At 36.3% G+C, this 22078-nt stretch overlaps 2 protein-coding genes across 2 annotated transcripts in view; one reads left to right on the forward strand and one right to left on the reverse strand.

The window, feature by feature from the left end:
- The window catches only part of Sytalpha (Synaptotagmin alpha), a 609065-nt gene that overhangs the window by 33643 nt on the left and 553344 nt on the right, over positions 1-22078 (reverse strand). The gene's annotated exons all lie outside the window — the stretch shown is intronic.
- Positions 304-20911, forward strand: LOC138706359 (uncharacterized). Its single transcript, XM_069835539.1, has 2 exons — positions 304-667; positions 18433-20911. The coding sequence occupies exons 1-2, from the start codon at positions 644-646 to the stop codon at positions 20881-20883; spliced, it is 2475 nt and encodes an 824-aa protein (XP_069691640.1). The 5' UTR covers positions 304-643; the 3' UTR covers positions 20884-20911.

Here is a 22078-nt window from a genome sequence, read left to right on the forward strand (position 1 = left end):
TTACAGTAAGTAAATATCTTGTTCCGTAGTATTATTCAGGTTGTTATGAATGAAGTCGTAGCAGTTATAACATGACCAACACAATGCAGGCTGTTAACCTTTCTGCTTCTAAATGACGTAATACGAAGACAAGCAAAAAGCGGATATGAAGTCGACGTTCTGATAAAAATATTCGTAAAACGCGTAAGTCATATTATCACGGCATCCTGTTCATACGGTGGAATGACTAGTAACTAGTGATAAAAACAAATGACAATTGCTTGTGTGGAAATTTTGTGTCATTGTAAGACTATGTATTACCAGCACAGTATATTTTTCGTCTCGGCAGGGACTTCCCAAGTTCAGAAGGAGGTCTTAGTCAGCAGGAGGGGAATCCACATCACAAATAGTCTGCGCCTCTGTCATCCAGCATAGCAACGATAAAAAAATTTAAACCTGTTCTTACTTTAATATCTATTGGCCTGAGGCGGTGATTTGAACTGGAGTGTACTACAGGCGGGGAAAGCTGTTGGCTTGGCTGTGTGATACAAGGAAAAACTGAAGAGAAGGCGTGGTTAAACCTTCACGACATGACCGAGGCAAACTTTACAACACAATAATCTCTGTGCCAAGGACTAGGAAGCACGTGTTGAAGAACTGCAGGATGATTGTCACTATTTACTCACTGGTGAGTGTTCTGTTTACATTTATAATTTATTTGTATAAATAAGGAAACTGGAATTCTAAACTGTAGCAAAAGGACAATGTACCTATTAGTATTATATCAGTATTTATTCCATGTTGGAAGTGGGTCGAATAAAATAAATGCCGGCACACCATACCGGCACTAATTAATCTCACTTTTCATTCATGAATGTAAATATTGGTATAGGCCTACTTGAAAAAAGTGCATTAATAAAACTAGAAGTTGTAGCGGAAATTACATTAAAATCAGACAGTAAGCTGAATAAATGCCGGCATACCATATATACCGGCACTAAATAATCTAACTTTTCATTCATGAATGTAAATGTTGGTACACTTGAAAACAGTGCATTAATAAAACTAGAAGTTGTAGCGGAAATTTCATTAAAATCAGACAGTAGGCTGAATAAATGCCGGCATACCATGCATACCGGCACTAATTAATTTCACTTTTCATCCATGAATGTAAACATTGGTAATTTGAAAACAGTGCATTAATAAAACTAGAAGATATAGCAGAAATTTCATTAAAATCAGATAGTAGGCTGAATAAATGCCGACATACCATGCATACCGGCACTAATTAATTTCACTTTTCATCCATGAATGTAAACATTAGTAATTTGAAAACAGTGCATTAATAAAACTAGAAGTTGTAGCGGAAATTTCATTAAAATCAGACAGTAGGCTGAATAAATGCCGGCATACCGTGCATACCGGCACTAATTAATTTCACTTTTCATCCATGAATTTACTGTGGACATTGGTAATTTTAAAACAGTCCATTAATAAAACTAGAAGTTGTAGCAGAAATTTCATTAAAATCAGAGAGTAGGCTGAATAAATGCCTGCATACCATACATACTGGCACTAAATAATTTAACTTTTTATTCATGAATGTAAATATTGGTATACTTGAAAGCAGTGCATTAATAAACCTAGAAGTTATAGCTTTTATCATCCAGTCTGCTGTGAAAAAAATCGGAAAGTTAGAATTTATAAAACAGTTGTATTATCGGTTGTTCTTTATGGTTGTGAAACTTAGACTCTCGCTTTGAGAGAGGAACATAGGTTAAGGGTGTTTGAGAATAAGGTGCTTAGGAAAATATTTGGGGCTAAGAGGGATTAAGTTATAGGAGAATGGAGAAAGTTACACAACACAGAACTGCACGCATTGTATTCTTCACCGGACATAATTAGGAACATTAAATCCAGACGTTTGAGATAGGGAGGGTATGTAGCATGTATGGACGAATCCAGAAATACATATAGAGTGTTAGTTGGGAGGCCAGAGGGGAAAATGACCTTTGGGGAGGCCGAGACGTAGATGGAAAGATAATATTACAATGGATTTGAAGGAGGTGGGATGTGATGATAGAGACTGGATTAATCTTGCTCAGGATAGGGACGAATGGCGGGCTTATGTGAGGGCGGCAATGAACCTCCAGGTTCCTTAAAAGCCAGTAAGTAAGTAAGTAAGTAAGTAAGTAAGTAAGTAAGTAAGTAAGTAAGTAAGTAAGTAAGTAAGTAAGTAAGTAAGTAAGTAAGTAAGCAAGCAAGCAAGCAAGCAAGTTTTAGCAGAAATTTCATTAAAAGATAGTAGGCTGAATAAATGCCGGCATACCATACATACCGGCACTAATTAACATCACTTTTCAGCCATGAATGTAAATGAATCACTTATTTATGAAATGCCCGTTGTCCAAAAACATATTTTTGTGGGAAATTAAAAAAAAAACGGTTTATTGAAAATACTAAATATTTAAAAAATCTGAAAACATGATATGTTATACTACAAAATAAAGGAAACATATTAAGAAAATCTTCAGTTACTATCATCAAAATTGTCAAGCTTACAGCTTTTTGAAAAGACTGGACAAAGGGCCTTTCTTAAATAAACACATTTTTTCCATTCTTCAGTGACACATTTAATACAAAAATAAGCAGTAAACATGAGATATAGGCCTGTGTTTCCTTATTTTTTTACCCCTTCCCTTCTGTGTTGCTTCCACTTGCCTCCTACTTTGCCTTTTTGCCATGAAGATGTGAGAGTGCGGAACAATTCACTTTTGTCTTCGGGAATGTCGTATAAAAGCGATTTCAGGTCACGAACTTTGTCCTCTATAATTGGTTGACAATCAGTGTAAGCCTTTGCATTTGGAATAGAAAAAGCTTTTCCAAACCAAATAGAAAGTGTTTCATTTGTAGTCCTCCAATGTAAGGTAGGCCAATGCCTCTACGTATCCATTTATTTCGTTGTCCAGATGAACTCATAGTATGTTGATATTGCAAAGACTTCTCTTTCCTTTCTTAGAATTCTTCAATCTATGAACTTAGCTTCCTTCTGATACAGGAGATTTCTTATACATAATAGAGCATCAGGTTTGGAAGTCCAAGATGTCTTCAATTCTAACAACCCTAACACGAAATTTGTGACTTGCACTTGCAATAATTTCTGTCACATCTCTGACTGTATAATGTAGGCTATATCCACTTTGTTTAGGCTGCGCTTCACCGTACCAAAATCCCTGTCATTTGGAAGGTATGAATGTCCACGTATTGATAGTCTGTACACAACTCTCGAAAAACCAACCCGTATCCACAAGTGCCATCAAGAAAATAATCATGAAATGAGTTTTGTTTTGCTTTGGTAAGTTATCACTGTAAATATACAGCTCATCGATGTTGCTTGACACCTCTTTCCTCATATATGTCAGCAAGAAAGAGCACACTTCACTATTCCCTTTCCTTGCAATGCCGTCATGATATATAAAAAAGTAATAGAAAATACATTCTTCAGTGTCAGTGGCCTTAAGTAAAACACCTGATAGACTGGAATATGAGACCGATATATATTCTGCATATAATCAATGGTTAAACATAAAACGTTCTTATCTTTGCAGTATTCCTTCATTTGCTTCGTCGATGTGGTTGGCGCAGTTGGTATAGCGCTGGCCTTCTATGCCCGAGGTTGCGAGTTCGATCCCGGACCAGGTCAATGGCATTTAAGAGTGCTTAATTGCGACAGGTTCATGTCAGTAGATTTACTGGCATGTAAAAAAACTCCTGGGGGACAAAATTCCGGCACACCGGCGACGCTGATATAACCTCGGCAGTTGCGAGCGTCGTTAAATAAAGCATAACATTTTTCATTTGCTTCAGTGATGCATAAAATTTATAGCTCCTCCTTTTGTGAACAATTAGTTGAGCTTCTCTTAGCAGTTTCATTAAGAGCAGGACTTTTAACACGGACCTGAAGCTCCTCGCAGTCACAGCATGTGTCTATCTGCGGTCTGCCAAACCTGTAGTCAAAATGCTCTTTAAAATTGTTATAGTAAAAACTATATTTTACAGAATAATCTGGATATTTCTCCTTAAAAAGGGTATACATTTTTTAATGTCTAACTTTGCATGAAGATAGTTTACTTCCTTGGAAGAGTAATGACTTGTTTCCAAGGGAAAACTTGCAATGCGATCTTTTACTTGCATCACTGTAGTGATTGGATTAGTCTTCTGGTTCTGTTGTTTGCCTCTGTTGTCCTCTGGGGATTTATCCAATAAAATGAGTTTTCGTAACCTTCTCACCAACAGCTGACTCGTGAATGCTTTCTTACATATTTCGAATTTCCGTTCACCAGCCATTACAACCCAAGTTTATTTATGAAAGGTCTTTACTCCAGGACATAGGGCCATTCGTAAATAAACAGTTATTACGAAACCCCATATTACACACACAATGAGTTGGACATGCGGCCTTTCTTGCCTATATGAAGCGCCTTGGTATAAGGATTTCATCCACACAATAAAATGAAAATCGCTATTTTGTGGACAAAGGACCTTTCTTAAATAAGCGATTCAAATATTGGTATACTTGAAAATAGTGCGTTAATAAAATTAGAAGTTGTAACGAAAATTTCATTAAAATCAGACAGAGGCCTACATCTTCATTAATTATACTGAACATTTCGTGACTGAACTATTGAATTTATTGCAGTTGACGTATTCAATTTTATTTTGTCTATTGGAATATATGTATACACTTAGGAGTAGAAAGTGTACTGAAAATATTTTTTAACAAATCAACACAATGAAATATTTGACGTATGAGATTATCAAGTAGGTTCGCCACTATGTCTTAGTGGATAACAAGTGCGCTTCTCAATCAAGAGGTCCGTGGTTCGATTCCCGGAGTGGGCGGACATTGATCTCCATTCCACGGGACTAGGTGTTTGTAACTTGTCTTGTACTTGTCTTGTAACGTCTGCGTGGTGGCCCTGTATCGTGTTGACTACATAATCAGGAAGGGCCGTATTGTGAGGGAGCCTAGGGTTGTTCTTCTAGACAGCAATGGAAACTAAATCGATAAGAAAACGAGGAGGTTAAACATGGAAAGAGAAAGAAGATATCTATGAAAATGAATGAATATAAGCAAAGTAAAAATATAAATTTCACTATAGTTTGTATTATTTTTCGTATTAACTCAATTTTCAAACCTTTATTAGCACAGAATTATCCTATATTAGAATAACATTACATATGATTTTGGCAAAATAAACTTCGGTAGATCTATAGCTATGAAAACGAAATCTGGACAGTTAGGAGGCAAATTAGTACGTTATACAAATTTAGATGAAAGGAAAATGAACAATTTTAAAGGAACTTGAAATGATTCAACACTTCCTCAGGAAATACTGTAGGAAATAATGGAAAAACCACGTTAGAAGGATGTCGCATTCTCAGATGGTCGAATATTTATCGGATGGGAAACGACTTTCAAAAGATGACATGAATCTACTGAGACCGCAATGGTTCACTGATGCAGTAGATGAGCTGGATTGTTAACCACCCTTGGAATGATTCAGTATGAAATAGAGCAACAGAAACATGATCAATGCCTTCTGTTTAATTACGATGAATTATTGAAATTTAAATTCGCATAAACAGTGAAACATTTGAAGCTCATTCAATAAATAAACACACTGCGCCTAATAATGGAGATTTTAAAGTGGGCCCAGTACATAAAATTATTTTTGTTTTAAATATAGATAATTTTATTTTGCAACGGTATAACCCGAGTTTGTTTTTACAACGTGACGGAACTTATAAATTTTCACTTTGAGTGCTATATTAATTATCACTGTGGACAGAAACTAGCTATTCTCAGACTTTTCAGTTTCATGCCTCACTTTTAGTATTTTCAAAACTATCTTCCATATTTCCATTATCATAAATTTCGTTTGAAATTTATATTAAATATACATATCAAAGTCTAAAAATTTGGTACATAAAGGTTAAATCGACATTTATATTCAGTGTGTGGATTCATTAGCATGTGTTTTTTATGTAACAATTGTCCTGAGATATGCTGACGTTTTAAAACACAAGTTCATGCTCCTTTCGGTTACTTAACGACCTTGTATCGACTACTACAGCGTTGTCAGACAGAGACTAAACGGAGCGGAGCGCTCCACTAGACTGGTTGCATGCTCTGGTGTTTCCACAGACATAAGCAAGTTCACGCTCCGATTTAGCCCCACAACCGGTTTTGGAGCTTACAACTCTGACACTACTGACTACTAGGTTATTTAGATTCGATGGAATTGATGATAGAGAGATGGTACTTGGCGAGATGAGGCCGAGAATTCACCATCCGGCTTACATTTGAGGAAAACCTCGGAAGAAACCCAACCAGATAAATCAGCCCAAGGGGAAATTGAACACACGCTCGAGCAAGTTCATACTAATTAAATATTGTCCCTGTTATATAAATATTAGTGTTGTGGGATTTAATGGATTAATCTAATCGATTAATCGATCAATTTCTGTTGTAAAATTAATCGATCAAAAATATTTAATCGAATAATTGAGTCGATTAAAATTAATCGGCTGTAGTTGATATTAATTATTATTTTGTTAATACAAACTCATACTAAAAATTCCGACAATATTTCTCTCTCGGAAATTGCTTACTGTAAAGCAGATAGCGTAGGGAAAATCTTTGCACAAACACTTCAGAAAAAGATGAAGATATGAGGACAGTGACCTAGTCTACCTCTATTGAAAGTTGAAACACAATGCGAAACCCTTATTAAGTTTTATGGTTTTCCAAGAAAACTTCACCTTGTTGTCAGCTCATCTTCCTAGCATATGAAAAACATACTTTTCTGGGATTCGTCCCCCTCATCCCTTATAAAATAGCCATGTCTACACTGTGTGCAAGTGAGAGAGTAACTACCTTCTTCTCTTTCTAAAATCTGGTAATTCGATTACAATAAGGACCAGTCTTCTGTTTCGACAGCTGTAACTTTGCAGTTGCAGTTTCTATACTGAGTTTGTGTATGAAGGTTGTGTGTTTAGTTTGATAAAGGAAAAAATCAGTTTTCTGTGGTTTATGAAATGTATAAACTCCATTATGTCATATGAGAATTTGAGAGGTAAACTCGGTGAAACGTTTGGATTTAAATTGAACAATCGTGGAGAAGTGCTTGACAGAAAAAAAGTTTTTTCGTGTTTAGTGATGCAGGAAAGATTGTTACTGAACTTAGAGCGGCACTTAATTCGGAGCATGTGAATGCACTCGTATGTTTAAAATCATGGTTGAAGCAGTATTAACTAGGTGAGTCTTCATACTTTTTGTGATATATGTTTGTCTGAAAAATTCCCGGAGAAATTGACACAATAAATTATAAGCCTCACAATAAATATCTTAGTAAATAATTAAAATAGTTGTTTTGTAATATAACGATACAATATGTACAGATATACAACATTTAATAATAATCACCGAACACAAGTTAAATTTAACAATAAATTGTGTATTACAGTATATTAAAACATTTTTTCAACTCAATAAAAACTCGATTAATCGATTACATTCAAATAGTTAATCGATTAAATATTTTGATCGATCAACAACACTAATAAATGTGCTGTATTTATTATGTGGATTACTTTTTGAAATACTGGTTTCAAATTAGAATTAGTGAAAATACGTTTAACAAGTCCGGCTGCAGTGATTATCTAGTATTTGTTCAAGTTTTTTTGAAGGCATAGCTAATAGCCAAAGGGACCAACTCTTTAAGGAAAGCCAATTATATATTACTGTATGGGGTTCTCTTTCATTAAATTATGTTATGCGTTTTATTGTATTATTTCATTTAACATTATTTTCAACTTCAGGGATTATGAAGTATTAATGATGTTATAGAATTACACAAACGATTAGGAGAAAGCGTTTGATAAAATTCTGTAGTGGCATATTTCAACATGCTATTATAGCATTTACATTAATTAACTTAAGGAAGTCACGGAACACCTCAGGCAGGATCCGGTCAAATTCCTAACCTTACGGTTAACGATTCGAATCATGAAGGAATGACATTTCATACAATAAGAATGATGAATTTCAATTTAGTCGCCACCAGAAAGTGATCCAAATGTTTGATGTACGCAAATAATTTAAACTAATTTAATGTATAATAATAATAATAATAATAATAATAATAATAATAATAATAATAATAATAATAATAATAATAATAATAATAATAATAATCTTAATCGACAGCTATCCTATGTGCTAGAGTTAGGCAGTTAGGCTTGTTTCATTTTTAGGATCTCTCTCTCTCTCTCTCTCTCTCTCTCTCTCTCTCTCTCTCCAGGACTTCAATAATCGCCAGGCATTTTCATTCCACTCGGTGAATATTTGATAACATTTATTACAGTTATCTATTTCTACTAATAAGCGATTGAATTGTATTAGAATTTATTGAAATACTCTTGGGGAAAAAAGCTCACATATATCTCGTGTCTTTCTTGCGAAAACTCCTACACCCCATCGTTTGAGTCTCTTATATCTAATTTACTAGATTTTTCTATATAAAGAGCAAACGTCTGGGATATGGAATACTCTACTTTGAGGTTATTAGGTTCAATACTTATTGATGGACTGATTGATATGTTCCTTGTTTTGCTAGTGTTCTCCTTCCTCCAGTCTAGAGAACAGTAGCAGAAGCAATTAGGGTTTATCGTTAGGAACTTGTTTTCTTACAGTCAATTCCATTACTGTCGGAGAATTAGTGAGACAAACAAAATGATGGATGTCAAATCAGGTTGAAGAACAAGCCAACGGAAAGGAAGGAAGGAAGGCAGACAAATGTGTGTGTGTGTGTGTGTATATATATATATATCGTCGTAGCCACCGGCGTGGCTCAGTCGGTTAAGGCGCTTGCCTGCCGGTCTGAAGTCACGCTCGGGCGCGAGTTTGATCCCCGCTTGGGCTGATTACCTGGTTGGGTTTCGTCCGAAGTTTTCCCCAACCGTAAGGTGAATGCCAGGTAATCTATGGCGAATCCTCGGCCTCATCTCGCCAAATGCCATTTCGCTATCACCAATTGATCGACGCTAAATAACCTAATACTTGATACAGCGTCGTTAAATAACAAACTAAAAAAAAAGACTATATCGTCGTAATAACTTCTATGTGCAAAAATAAAATTTTTCAGTAGGAAGAAAAAACACATTTAATCATCCTATGGCAGCCGTACATAGGAGACTGTGAATCCTTACATTTTCGAAACAAAGAAATATAATTACATATAAGAGATTTTATTATTTGCTGTATCACTATTTAAGTTATTTAATAGAGCAAAAATCATAAAATCGATAAATATGTCACATAGGAGTTATTGCAGGAACAATGATATATATATATATATATATATATATATATATATATATATATATACAGTATATAAATAAATGGACAAACACAGACAGGTATGTAAGTAGGTAGGTAGCTGGACAGACAGGTAGATAGGTACGTAGTCAGATATGTGGGTGGGTGGGTGGGTGGGTGGGTGGATGGACGTGCCGACGGATGAACGGACGGACAGATGGACGAACAGACCGACAGTTAGGCAGATCGACAGACGGACAAATGGTAGGTAGGTAGGTAGGTACATATGAAGTAGGTAGCTAAGTAAGAAGATAGGTAGCTAGACAGTTATACGTTACTGGAAGATCTTTGGGTTTTCAACGGTGTGTTAAAACGTTTTATAATTTCCAATATTATACGCGATAAATTATACATTAATTCCATTTGATTTCTCTTGCACCTACGAGCTAAGGTTGGCCATACTTTATAAAAAGACAGATCGGGGATTTTGCCTTTTTGTAGTAGTTTGGACTAATTATACATAACGGCCTCAACATTGCAGGCAATTCTTGTGGTGTTGTGAAATTTTACCCTGATGTTGGAACCTGCATGTAGCTCCGAAACATTAAAAGAAAAGCGATATTAAGTCTCGCCAGACAATTGATTGAAAACACACAATTGAAGGGTTCAGAGCCATAATGGTCCAACCGCCATTTATTAAAAACAGAGAAAGCAAGGTTTAAAGTTAAGTGAATACCACAGTTTAATGAGGATTGATATGTCACATAGTTTATAATTACTTGCTATATGTTTCATTAAATTATAATAATAACTTAATTTTAACCCTTGTTTTCTTCGCTTTTTATATATGGTGCTTGGCCCACTATGACTTTGAATCCTTCAATTCTGCTCTTGAACACAATCACAGTGAAAGCTTAAAATATCAGCTAGTCTAAATACTGTTTAAAATAGCATTTTAATGCCTATTGTTTCTATAAGATTAGTATTATCGAGAGATTAAAACCTCTCAGCTATTTATATTGACGAATGTGCCTATAATATGTATATTTTAAGAGTTATTTTTATGTTATGTCAAATAATGAGACATCAATAAATACTGTCACTATGAAATTCATCCGTCTGTGACACTTCAGAAATGTGTTAGTGTAAATTGATGCATTTTAATCTGTGTTAAATTCAATAATTTTGGTCCAGACTTAGCTTAATCAACTGGCGACTTCTCATGTACAAGAATGGGATTCAGTCACCGCAGATTTTATGACATTTTTGGAAATCAAAGCGATAGTGTAAATGGGTTTCCTCGAACACTTCTTGACGTCTTCCTATTTGGTACGGACTCTAGATAGACTATACGGCACTGCGAACCACTGAAATCGACCCCGATGGTTAAGTGGTCAGACCTTCAGTAGGCAGTCCGCATTCGAGTTCTGGTTAGGCCTGGGTTTTCCATTGACTATTACACGTTTACTACGATATACTACTTTTGACCGATAAAACGGTACGAAAACACGTCTTTCAACCAATCATGGCTGCTTATCGCACAATTTTATCGCATCCCTAGCATTTGTTTAATTTTATCGCTTCCCTAGCATTTGTTTGCTTTTATCGCTACCCTAGCATTTGTTTCTTTGTTTGCCAACATTTCAAACTACACTGGTCTGGACGTCAAAAAACAGAAAATTACAAACCACTCCAGTCGTTGCACAGCAGTTTCAAATATGACTCGCATTGGCATTCAAGAACAAGAATTAATAAAGATCACTGGTCATAGCTATGCATCTTCCCTGAAACCCTATTTACAAATAAATGAAGAGAACCATTTGGAAATCCTGAATAAATTGAGGAATACACCATGTACATCAACGAGTTCTACTTCTTTTACGCACACGTCCAATATAGCATCAACTGAACCACCAACCCCTGAAACATTAAAATTTGAAAATTGTACTTTCAATAATAAATTGTTCCTTTTAAAATTATTCATGTTTATTTTTTATTTCATCATCCTTAATTAAAAGTTTTCTTGTTTATTTCATCATCCATAATTAAAACTTTTCTAACACTTCTTTATATTATTTAGGTTATGTTATAGCTTCTGCTATATGATATTATGGATAGTCACGTATCAGAGATTGTTTAATACTAAGATTTAATGAAAACTCATCTGTCAAGTGACGTTGATTACTGGGATAATTCAAGTGGAATGCAACTTTTTCATAAAAATGAAACTAAATCAACAAAGCCTTCTTGACTAGTAACCGTAAACAGAGTTCAATGAAGATTCCATAGTTGGCACAACTGATAACAAGAAAACAGCTCATCATAACACACTACTCCATCTAGCGTAATATTTGTAATTTTGAGATGGTACAATAATACATTTGAAGTCAGTTGTATTTCCGTAAGTCAATTAATATTTTATTGTATTGGAGTACTTCGTTACTTCTAATCTTTATATATTTTCTTATAATCGTGTAATAGTCAATTAATTCCAATCGAGTTTTCATTTTCTCTAGATAAATGAAGACCTCTAGTGAGATTACTGTTGAAAAATCCATAGTGACACTTGTGGAGGACAAAAACGCAGTTGGGGTTTTTATCGGGGTTCTCCTGTTTTGTCCACACCTGTGGAGTAACGGCTAGCGCATCTGGCCGCGAAACCAGGTGGCCCGGGTTCGATTCCCGGTCGGGGAAAGTTACCTTGTTGAGGTTTTTCCTCAACTCAATATGAGCAAATGCTCGGTAACTCTCGGTGCTGGGCCCCGGACTCATTTCACCGTCTTTATCACATTCATATCATTCAGACGCTAAATAACCTAAGATATTTATACAGCGTCGTTAAATAACCTACAAAAAATCTCCTGTTTTCACATATTAGGCATCTACATCATTCCGTTAACATATCTCCATTTCGTCATAATTCCATACCATTCCCCGAATGCCGGCTGACGACGCAAAGAGAGGGCTGGCTTAGAGACAAGTGGGGTTGCCTGCGAACCTTAGTGTAGTCAGCCGGGGTTGGTTGAGAATGCACCTAGCTCGAAAGTTAACGCAATAGATCTTGAAAGGTCGCAGTTTCAAACTTGGAACCTGAATTACTCTATAAAGAATAGGAAAAACAAAGCCAGAACACAGAATATTATTGTGGAATAAAAATGAGAAAAAAAAAAAAAAAGTATTGTCGGAGTCCCTTAAGACAATACAAAACTCCACATTGCCAAAGGGCAAATATCAATTCCGTATTAGGTGTTCGTAGCTACGATTGGCTTTCACCCAGAATTGAAATTATCCATTCCACATAAACTTTTAGTAATATTTTCGCTTGCAGCTAGTCGCTGTCATATCCCTGACCGAGTATCGCTGGCACAGGTTATTATGCAAAGAACCTAATTTCACAACTCTGTCTGGAGTTGTATATATGTACTATGCTGAAGTCTAATGTAATCTTATTAAATTTATGCTTGAAATTGTATGTTACATATTTAAAGTCACTTTTAATTTCCTTGATCAATTATGAAAGCATAACTCAGATGAACTCAGATGCCAGAATAAGGCTGCAGTGTATCGTATTTTGCACTGTAAGTGAAAGTTGAAATTGCGAGTAGACTATGATCACTCTCCGTTTATAAGTTGCAATACTAGTTGAACGACACGTACCATGCAATACCTCCCACTTACAGCGAATCTTAAGCAAGTAATATTATTTATTCTTCCATGTTTCACAGACAGGCCTACGTGTTCAAACACAATGAGGTGATACTTCGATATTGGCGCAACAGTGGAATAAGAATGACAGAAAATCACAGCTCTGGGTGAAAGCCTGGTTAAAAGTAGCTACATTAATTAGAGATTTTACAAAAAGGTTCGTGGATCAAACTATGGTGAGAAACCGCTATGTAAGTGTTGAGTTAGACCGGATAAAATAAAATAACAACACAAATCTTTCCTTAAGGTTAAAATATTCAAAGCTGTGTAATTTAGAAGGAATAAGTTTCCAACAGCTCGTAATACAAACATACTTTTTTGTGTAATGTTACTTTTTTAGCCTACATACGGAATTTTAACGTGAAACATTTTAATGGGCACCTATTAGGAACAATTAATATCCCTTGCCATTTCTGTGATACTTTACGTGCACCTTGTTCCTTAGCGGTAGCGGGCCGATGCATCCCGTAACTTATCACTGCTCCTTAGCGACAGAGTTGATGCAACCCGCATCATAGTATTAAAGATACAAATAATAATACATTGCTTGACCACGAATGTAGTTCAAGTGTTATGAACTGCACTCGTAGTTCTGAATCAGAGGCGAACTCGCCTGCCACCTGTGCTACGCCTCTGGCAATGTAACTGGGGACGTATTCTATGTGCCGGTGCATCCCTGATACAGAACAGAACTTTTTAAGAAAGAGAGAAACCCACAACATGGATCCCTTGAGAAGTGAAATAAAACTGTGGGCCCCATGTAGTAGATTTACGGCTCGTTAAAGGATTCTGTCTCTGAATTAAAAGGCTCCAGATAAAATGTACCGTCCTTTCTCGTCCACATCCAAGGTTACAGATTCATACCAGTGATTCAAGTGCAAGTAGGTTTGTTCCCCCATTCGACATACTGTGCCAAAAATCTTAACTGTTTTGTTAGTAATAAATGAATTTACTCATTTATTTATTTATTTGGCTGGAGTGCATTAAAATGTTGAATAACAGCATTGACATCCGGTCATATAGCTATCACTCACTTATCAACGTACAATTTATTTATCGTCCTATTACTAGTAAAACCAGTTAAGACCAGTTATACAAATTTTGTAAAAACAGGAATTAAAACTTTATTAATGCACGAAAAATCGTAATAAATTCTTCAAATAAACTAATTGGTTTGCTGTCTGCACGCAACATTTCGGACTTATTTCATTTTAGTACAATACAGAGCACGGGAAGACAAGTCGGGGACTGTACTTAACTTATTTTACACAAAAAGTGGATTTAATCGACTTTACTAGTAATAGGAGGATATATACATAAGTAGACCTTCTTACATTATATGCACACATACATTTTAAAATTTATTCTACATGTCTTTGAATTTATTTATTTCCCTCATTCATTTTTCTCTTACTTTCTAAAGGCATGTTCCTAAGGATTTTATTATCTGTTCATTTGTAATAATTCTTGATAGCGTATTGTATACCTGCCGCCGCGAGAATGAATGTTGATGCAGCCGAACGTAACTAGAACGTCATGACCGCACTGGTAGAAAAGGTGGGTGGGGTAAGAAAGGGGAGTAAAGCAGTCGCTCTGAAGAGCTGCAGTTCTGCAGGTCTGATCTAGAGGTTTCCATACTAGCTGCTGAATCCGAAATTTGCGAGTTGAGGGCTATGGATTTAAAGGTAGATAAATTCCTTAACATGGCTTTCCAGAGAGGGAAGCTGAGAGTTCCGTGTCGTAGGTATACGGCATATAAAGTAAGCCTGCATCGGATGTAACAGTCCAGACAAAATTTGTCGGCTTTTTTCTCCCATTTTGAATTTCGACGCTGAATAACCACTCAGTTAAAAGTGTCGTCAACTAAAATACTGCCCACATACTTACCTAACTAGGAGTTATTCAAGTGACCCCATTATACGCACAACAAAACTAAGCCCTGTTGCTTCATGAATTTCTAACTCGCTGAAGGACGTCAAGTATATCAGGAATGACCGCCACGCAACATTCAGTAGCTGACCCCGCATTTTACATAATATTCAAGAATACACACACTTAACTGCGTACATCAGCATTGCATAATTTAACTTGGGATTGGTTTCCTCCTCAATTATAACTACTACTGTACAAAATACGCTTCGCCTATCCCTATCTGAATGTCTGTTCACGAGTGTAATGTACAAAGTACCATATGTTTACAATATAGTCATTTTCTGTTCAGTCTTAACCGTAGAATGTCTTACTACATTAACTGCGTCTGTGGCCCAAACTCCTGATTCCATACATGGTAAGTCAGAAGGAAAGGTACATGGTTTGAGGGGTGATAATATTGGTGATTCTGAATAAAAAAGTTTATATGAACATATGTCCTGTTCTTAACGGTTTCGGAGAAAACTATTGGAAACAATGAGGAACATGAAAAGTGCAGGTGATAGTAAATTAAAACATTGTTACCTTATGTTCTGTTCAATTGTGTACTTTTCTTTACACAACATTTTCAAAAAGTCCACCGTCAACTTCAATGAACTTTGCAGCTCTTGTAGATAGCTGCTGTGTTGCTGATCTGAGTAGATTCGGACATTCCTTTACTTGAGCAAAAGCATGTAAAATGCGAACAAGTTTCTATTTTGCGCTTGTAGACTTCGCTTTTAAGCCAACTCCACGCACAGTAATCCAATGTAGTAATGTTGGGTGACTTCGGTGGCCAAGTAATGACTCCACCGCGACCGATCCAACGCCCAGGATAGTTTCATTGACCCTACTACAACTTAATGTCGTTTTGGTTGTTTCTGCATTATGAGTACTGATGAAGGACATGAGACTGACGCTCGTGATTTTCAAACAGCTGTATGTCAGATTCTGTTAAAGAACAGGGCATATTTCATAGAAACTTTTTTGTTCAGAATCACCAATATTATCACTCCTCACATCATGTACCTTTTCTCCTGACTTATCCTGTATATATCAGATTGGCCATTCCCATGTTATGAAATCCCGACATATAAAAACGAACAACCACCGGGATCGCCACTGCAGAAAATTATTTTTTCGGTAACTACCGCTAGATGGAAGTACAGTTGCAAGCTATTACTCCATGTAATTTCATTAGGATTATACAGGTTCTACCAGAAGTTTGACACTTCTTCGAAAGAGATGTTGCACTCCTATCCTTATACTTATGTCAAATCCTCTGATGTTATAGGCTAAAGGAGTCAAAATGCCTGTGAAAAATGGAGTTTCGTACTGCAAAACCAATCTCCCTATTTTTCAAACTGTGGTTTATATAACCATTTTTCTGTTATGAAAACTTGCTCAGCTCAGTTGGTAGAGCAGCTGGTTACGGACTGGAAGGTCCGGGATTCGATCCCAAGTGGTGACGGGATTTTTCTCGTTGCCAAACTTTCAGAACGGCCCTGAGGTTCACTCAGCCTCCTGTAAAATTGAGTACCGGGTCTTTCCCGGGGGTAAAAGGCGGTCAGAGCGTGGTGCCGACCACACCACCTCATTTTAGTTCCGAGGTCATGGAAAGCATAAGGCTCTATCTCCATGCCCCCCCCCCCCAAGTGCCTTCATGGCATGTGACGGGGATACCTTTACCTTACCTTATATATATTTTTTTCAATTCATATATTAATTTATTATTTAACACCTATCTTATGTACAACGTTAAGTAAGAATGAAGTGACATGCAAAAGACTATTGAGACTATGTGGACAGAATTTGTTTGAGTTCGAACTCGGTGTTTTCCAGGATACATTCTAGAAAAGCACAAAAATCTTTAGTATGATCGAGCTTTCGAATAGGCCTAGTCCTGTCAGCACGTCTCAATAATTCTAACGTTACATTTTTATTTATTTCTTTATTTCTTATAAATTCTAAGAAATAATTTTCTTAGGAAGTATTCCAGTAGGTATCTTAACAGATTGCTAAATTTTGAAGGTGTATGTCTATTACTGAGAGAATATATTTTTTTGTCGGTTATTTAACGAAGCTGTAGTAAATAATAGGTTATTTAGCGTCGATGGAATTGATGATAGCGAGATAGTATGTGGCGAAATGAGGCCGAGAATTTACCATGTGATTACCTGAAATTTATCTTACAGTTGAGGAAAACCTAGGAGAAAACCCAACAGGGTGATTGGCCCAAGCAGGAATCGAACCCAAGCTCGAATGCAGCTCCAAGAATATACTTGTGACCAGATGGTTAACCTAGTGACTCCTGCCCCATTGGATCAATTCTTTTTACCTTTTTGGCATAGGACATCTAACAGAGTTCACACAGGTCATACAAATCTTCAGAATCTATGTAACTATGCTAAGTTATATACGCTTTAACATCTGTAGTCATATCGCGTATATAGAATCTTTGGGCCGTTTTTACTATAATTGCTGAGTTTCTGTTGTCCACACTTGTGGAGTAACGGTCAGCGCGTCTGGCTGCGAAACCAGGTGACCCGGGTTCGAATCCCGGTCGGGGCAAGTTATCTGGTTGAAGTTTTTTTTCCAGGGTTTTCCCTCAACCCAATACGAGCAAATGCTGGGTTACTTTCGGTGCCGGACCCCGGACTCATTTCACCGGCATTATCACCTTCATTTCATTCAGACGCTAAATAACCTAGATGTTGATACAGCGTCGTAAAATAACCCAATGAAAGTTCCTATTTCTGTTGTGTGTTGCAGATGGCTTGTGTTCATGTAACTGACTTTAGATTTTGCTTAGCCTACTCCCTATGACATTGGTGATTGAAGAGATAATGAATCATGGTATTTAAATTTTCAATCCGGCATTTGTCTTTGTGATTGAGGAAAACCATTAAAAACCTCAATAATATTGGCCGGCCACTGGGTTTGAACCCGGGACCTTCCGAATGCGAGTCTAAACGTTACCGAGCCAACTCTCTCGGTACATAACTATGCTAGGAACTGGTTTCAGTTGTCTTTATCCGAGTATAAATGTCTAGCTGTAAGTTTTAAAGCGTGTAGAGGAGAAGGAAACTTGAACAAGAGAAATTCTATGGACGCTTTCATTAAGGAAAGACATAGTAGAATTAGCACCTTTATTTATGTGCCAATGAAATTCACATTAAGTAGTTTTATCTTTCTTGAAAGTCCATGTTACTTGGTCAAATTTGAAACCATGGACCTCAGATGCAGTAGCGAACGATGTAATTACTAGACGATCGAGGTATCAATTTCACGGTTTATGCTAAATTTATAGAACATGTAAAATTTGCGAAGATTTGAACACGTTTCTGTAAGCCAATTCATTAATTCATAGTTTTCTGTCTAAGGGCAGGTCCTATAAAGACTCTATCAATTTATTCAATATTTTGGTGATAACTAATAAAAGTTTTCATTGTCCACAGGTTTATACTGCACTCGTTGTGTTGCTGGTGACTGGTCGTAAAGAGGCGCATACTACACAGGACTACATCTTCAGCAACAATAGGTCCTCAGAAGAGGCGGAGATTACTCAGGAAGCTGCTTCAAGACCTTCATTAGAATCGACATCTACACTTAAGACCACTATTAACAATGGAAATCTACAGTACAATATATCAACACGTACATATGAATCCATGGGAATGCAGAGGAATTATACATCACCGAAAATAAGACAAGATTTGCGAACGAGTTTTAAATTTTCTGCTAGACCTACAACATTTCTTGAGAAAAAAACTACAAGAAAGACACCTCTAAGTGTAGACATGACATCTGAATTTGGAGACGAAATTTCAGCCAGCAGACAGACATTTGTAACTGAAGACAGAAGAGTCAAGAGGGAGAGAGTAGGAAGTTTGTACCAGACCACGAAGTCAAATGTTGAAAATGTAGGACTGCAAACAGGCAATTCTTTATTGTTTAGCGCAAATAAAAGTGCAAATTTTACGCCTTCATTATACGTTTATACTTCTGAGAATATAAGCTCAGAAAACCAGGTTCGATATGCAGTGAACCCTAGTGAAAGAATGAACATATCTTCAAGAAATAGTGTCAAAAGTGGTCACGGATTTAATATTTATCTAAATAAAAGCGAAAGTATGGATTTCCAACAGCTGAAGAATTTAAGACCTTCATCTGAAACAAACACAAATTCCGAAAACAAGACTCGACAGCTTATGGAGCCTTTAATTCGTCAAGATAACGAGCTCAATAAGACGCTTGCTTTGGCTTGGAATTATATGAAATGTTTTCTTAGTTCTGGTGATTTGGAATTTGGCCAAAAAGCTATAAATTTAACTGAGTACTATATAGAAAGACGTCAAGACTGGATCCGTTATATTAAGTTATTTTCAAACACGAAAAACAACTTACCGGTAGTGATCCTAGCTGATGGCTCTCTCTTAAATGTGAGAGACACAGAAATGAATGTCGTGAGGAATATTTTACAGAAATTTGAAACTATTTACAGACTTGCTAAAACTATGAATGACACGAACGAAATTAAGTTCCGCACTTACTACGACAACTATACAGACATTAGTGGAGGTACATTATTTGGGCAAAATGAAACAAATATGAAGGAACTGAAAATTGCTGTGGAAGACTTGGAGATTATGTGGAATGAGTACAACATACAACGATATTCCGCCATTTCTTTGAACAATTCCAATGATCCGGTTTGTGAAAACGAAAATTTGCTAGATATCATGACAGAAATCCTGCGGGATGGTGATATTACAACACAGAACCCGACGAATAAAAGCAATGATCTTACAACACTAAAACAGCAAGAATTGGAAATGTTATTTCGTTACTACGTGTATCCTGGTGTTTACATCGTGTTCCTTGTTCTCGGTGTGATAGGAAATGGAACATTGTTGTTAATGTTTGCTAAATACAAAGAGGTTCGCACGGCACCGAATATTATGGTTTTCAATCTTGCAATTGCAGATGTCATGAACTTGTTTGCTAATGCTCCTTTGTATTACGTATCCAAATATCACAGTGAATGGATTTTCTTCGACGGATACGGATGCAGGATATTCGTCACTTTCCGTTTCCTCAACCACGCCGTTATTGAGCTATCCATCGTCGCCTTGAGTGCTCAACGCTACTGCGCAACAGTGTCTGCCTTGCGCACATCAGGTGCGCGGTGGAGACTAAATGCCCGTATACGTACTGTCATCTTCATCTTCACAGTGTGGCTCATCGGACTAATTCTCGCACTGCCGCCTTCGATTATTTTCGATTTCAGAAATGGCGTTTGTTTCCCGTTTGTGAAATCTCAAGTGCTAGTCAAAGCATTGGATATATTTTATTTTGTGTTTTTCTGTTTTGTTTTGCCCATTTTGATGGCCTTGTTCAGTCTCATGACTGCTCACAGACTCAGAAAAAGTGTGCGTGAAATTCCTGGTGAAGTTCGTATTGGTGTGAGGGAACTTGCAAGGTACAGAAGTGCTAAAGTGGTAACAGCTCTCGCCATTGCGTACGCTGTCAGTCATATTCCAAGATCAATCTGGTTCTTCCTTGTGTCTTATTTCCACCTCAGCAGACGAGCAATGAAGTACATATTTATTGATGAAGTTACAAACTATTTAATGTTTTCTAACTCTTGTTTGAATCCCTTAGCGCTGTATATCGCGAGTGGAACTTTCAGACGGCTGTTCAAACGCCATCTGTGTTGTGTTCGAAAAAGCGTGGTAAGTCGTCCTCCGCCAATGGAGAGACGAATTACTTCTAGTAGCAGTGCGCGTCTAGTCGTTTCCATGGAAACTTGCTCAACAGACATTAGTAATCATCAAATGTCAATTAAAGAGAAAACTATTTCAAGGACAAACAGCGATTTTCATGTAAATACTAATCCAAGTATTTAAAATACATTTACATTGCATCAATAACTGTCATTACGTCCAGTGTTCTTGTACCTGAAATAGAGTCCCTCGATAATAATTGAATGTAAGAGTTGAGACAATGAGCATACTCCTTCTGATTAGTTGGATTCAACCATGAACTCCATTAACATACAATTAATAAATATATGTACACATATGAACTCAAAATGAAATTGGGTCGAAGAAATAATAAATCCGTCATTATCTGTAATGTATAAGCTCTAGAGTTCCTTTAATAATAAGGCTTAAGACGTTAATCTCGTTAACAATTAAAATATGCAATGATTTGATAGCACTGAAAGCGGAAAAATAAATCTTCCACGAGAAATAAAACCGTAGAACTATATTATATTGTATACAAATATTAAACAAATTTGACACACAATTTTATAATATATTATTTTACAATATAATTTATTATTTTATAATATAATTTATTATAAATAATACGTAAAATTAATGTTACATCTAATCTATCTCTAAGGAATAAGGAAAACCTGTTCACTTGTATGTATTATGCAACAAGATAAGTGATGTTTCGATCCTGTGTCTCAACTCTTGTATTCAATTATTATCGAGGAAACTCTAACCTGAAACAATGCAATTCCAAAAACTTCCATGTCCTCTGTTTCAAGTGATATACTCAACCAATGCATGCAATTTATAAATCTGTAACGGAATACCATGGAACTGTAATTTGTTTCCATTACAGGCAGGTTTCCGCTATTGACAGGTTCATATAAGAAACAATACGGGTAAGTAGCTTATGTATCAACAAATAATGAAGGGATTTCTGATGTAGAAAATTGTAAACGATTGATTCGTAATAAATTAGCATTGGCTGTTCTGTGAAACTTCGAGTATGACATTTTCAAGCAATGACGGTTGTTTCGGCGTTAATTACAATAAGCTATATTTTCAGTTTTGATTTATATGCTCAGCTCATAATAATTTCATCACAATATTTCTCGCGGTGTCTTCTCTTGTCAACAGTGAAGTGTTATAGGAAAACTGCTTTGATAAAAATCATCAACTGAATCTTTAGAAGCTACCAGTTTTTTGGCCAAAGAGGTGAGGAGATGGCGTAATTATTATAATGTGCATAGGAGAAACCAATCTATCCGTCTCAAAAAAAAAACACAAGCGCAGCTGTACTGTTGTTTTTCAATACTTTTAA

The sequence above is a fragment of the Periplaneta americana genome, chromosome 9 (genome assembly GCF_040183065.1).
Source record: "Periplaneta americana isolate PAMFEO1 chromosome 9, P.americana_PAMFEO1_priV1, whole genome shotgun sequence".
In the NCBI taxonomy this organism is placed as follows: Eukaryota; Metazoa; Arthropoda; class Insecta; order Blattodea; family Blattidae; genus Periplaneta; species Periplaneta americana.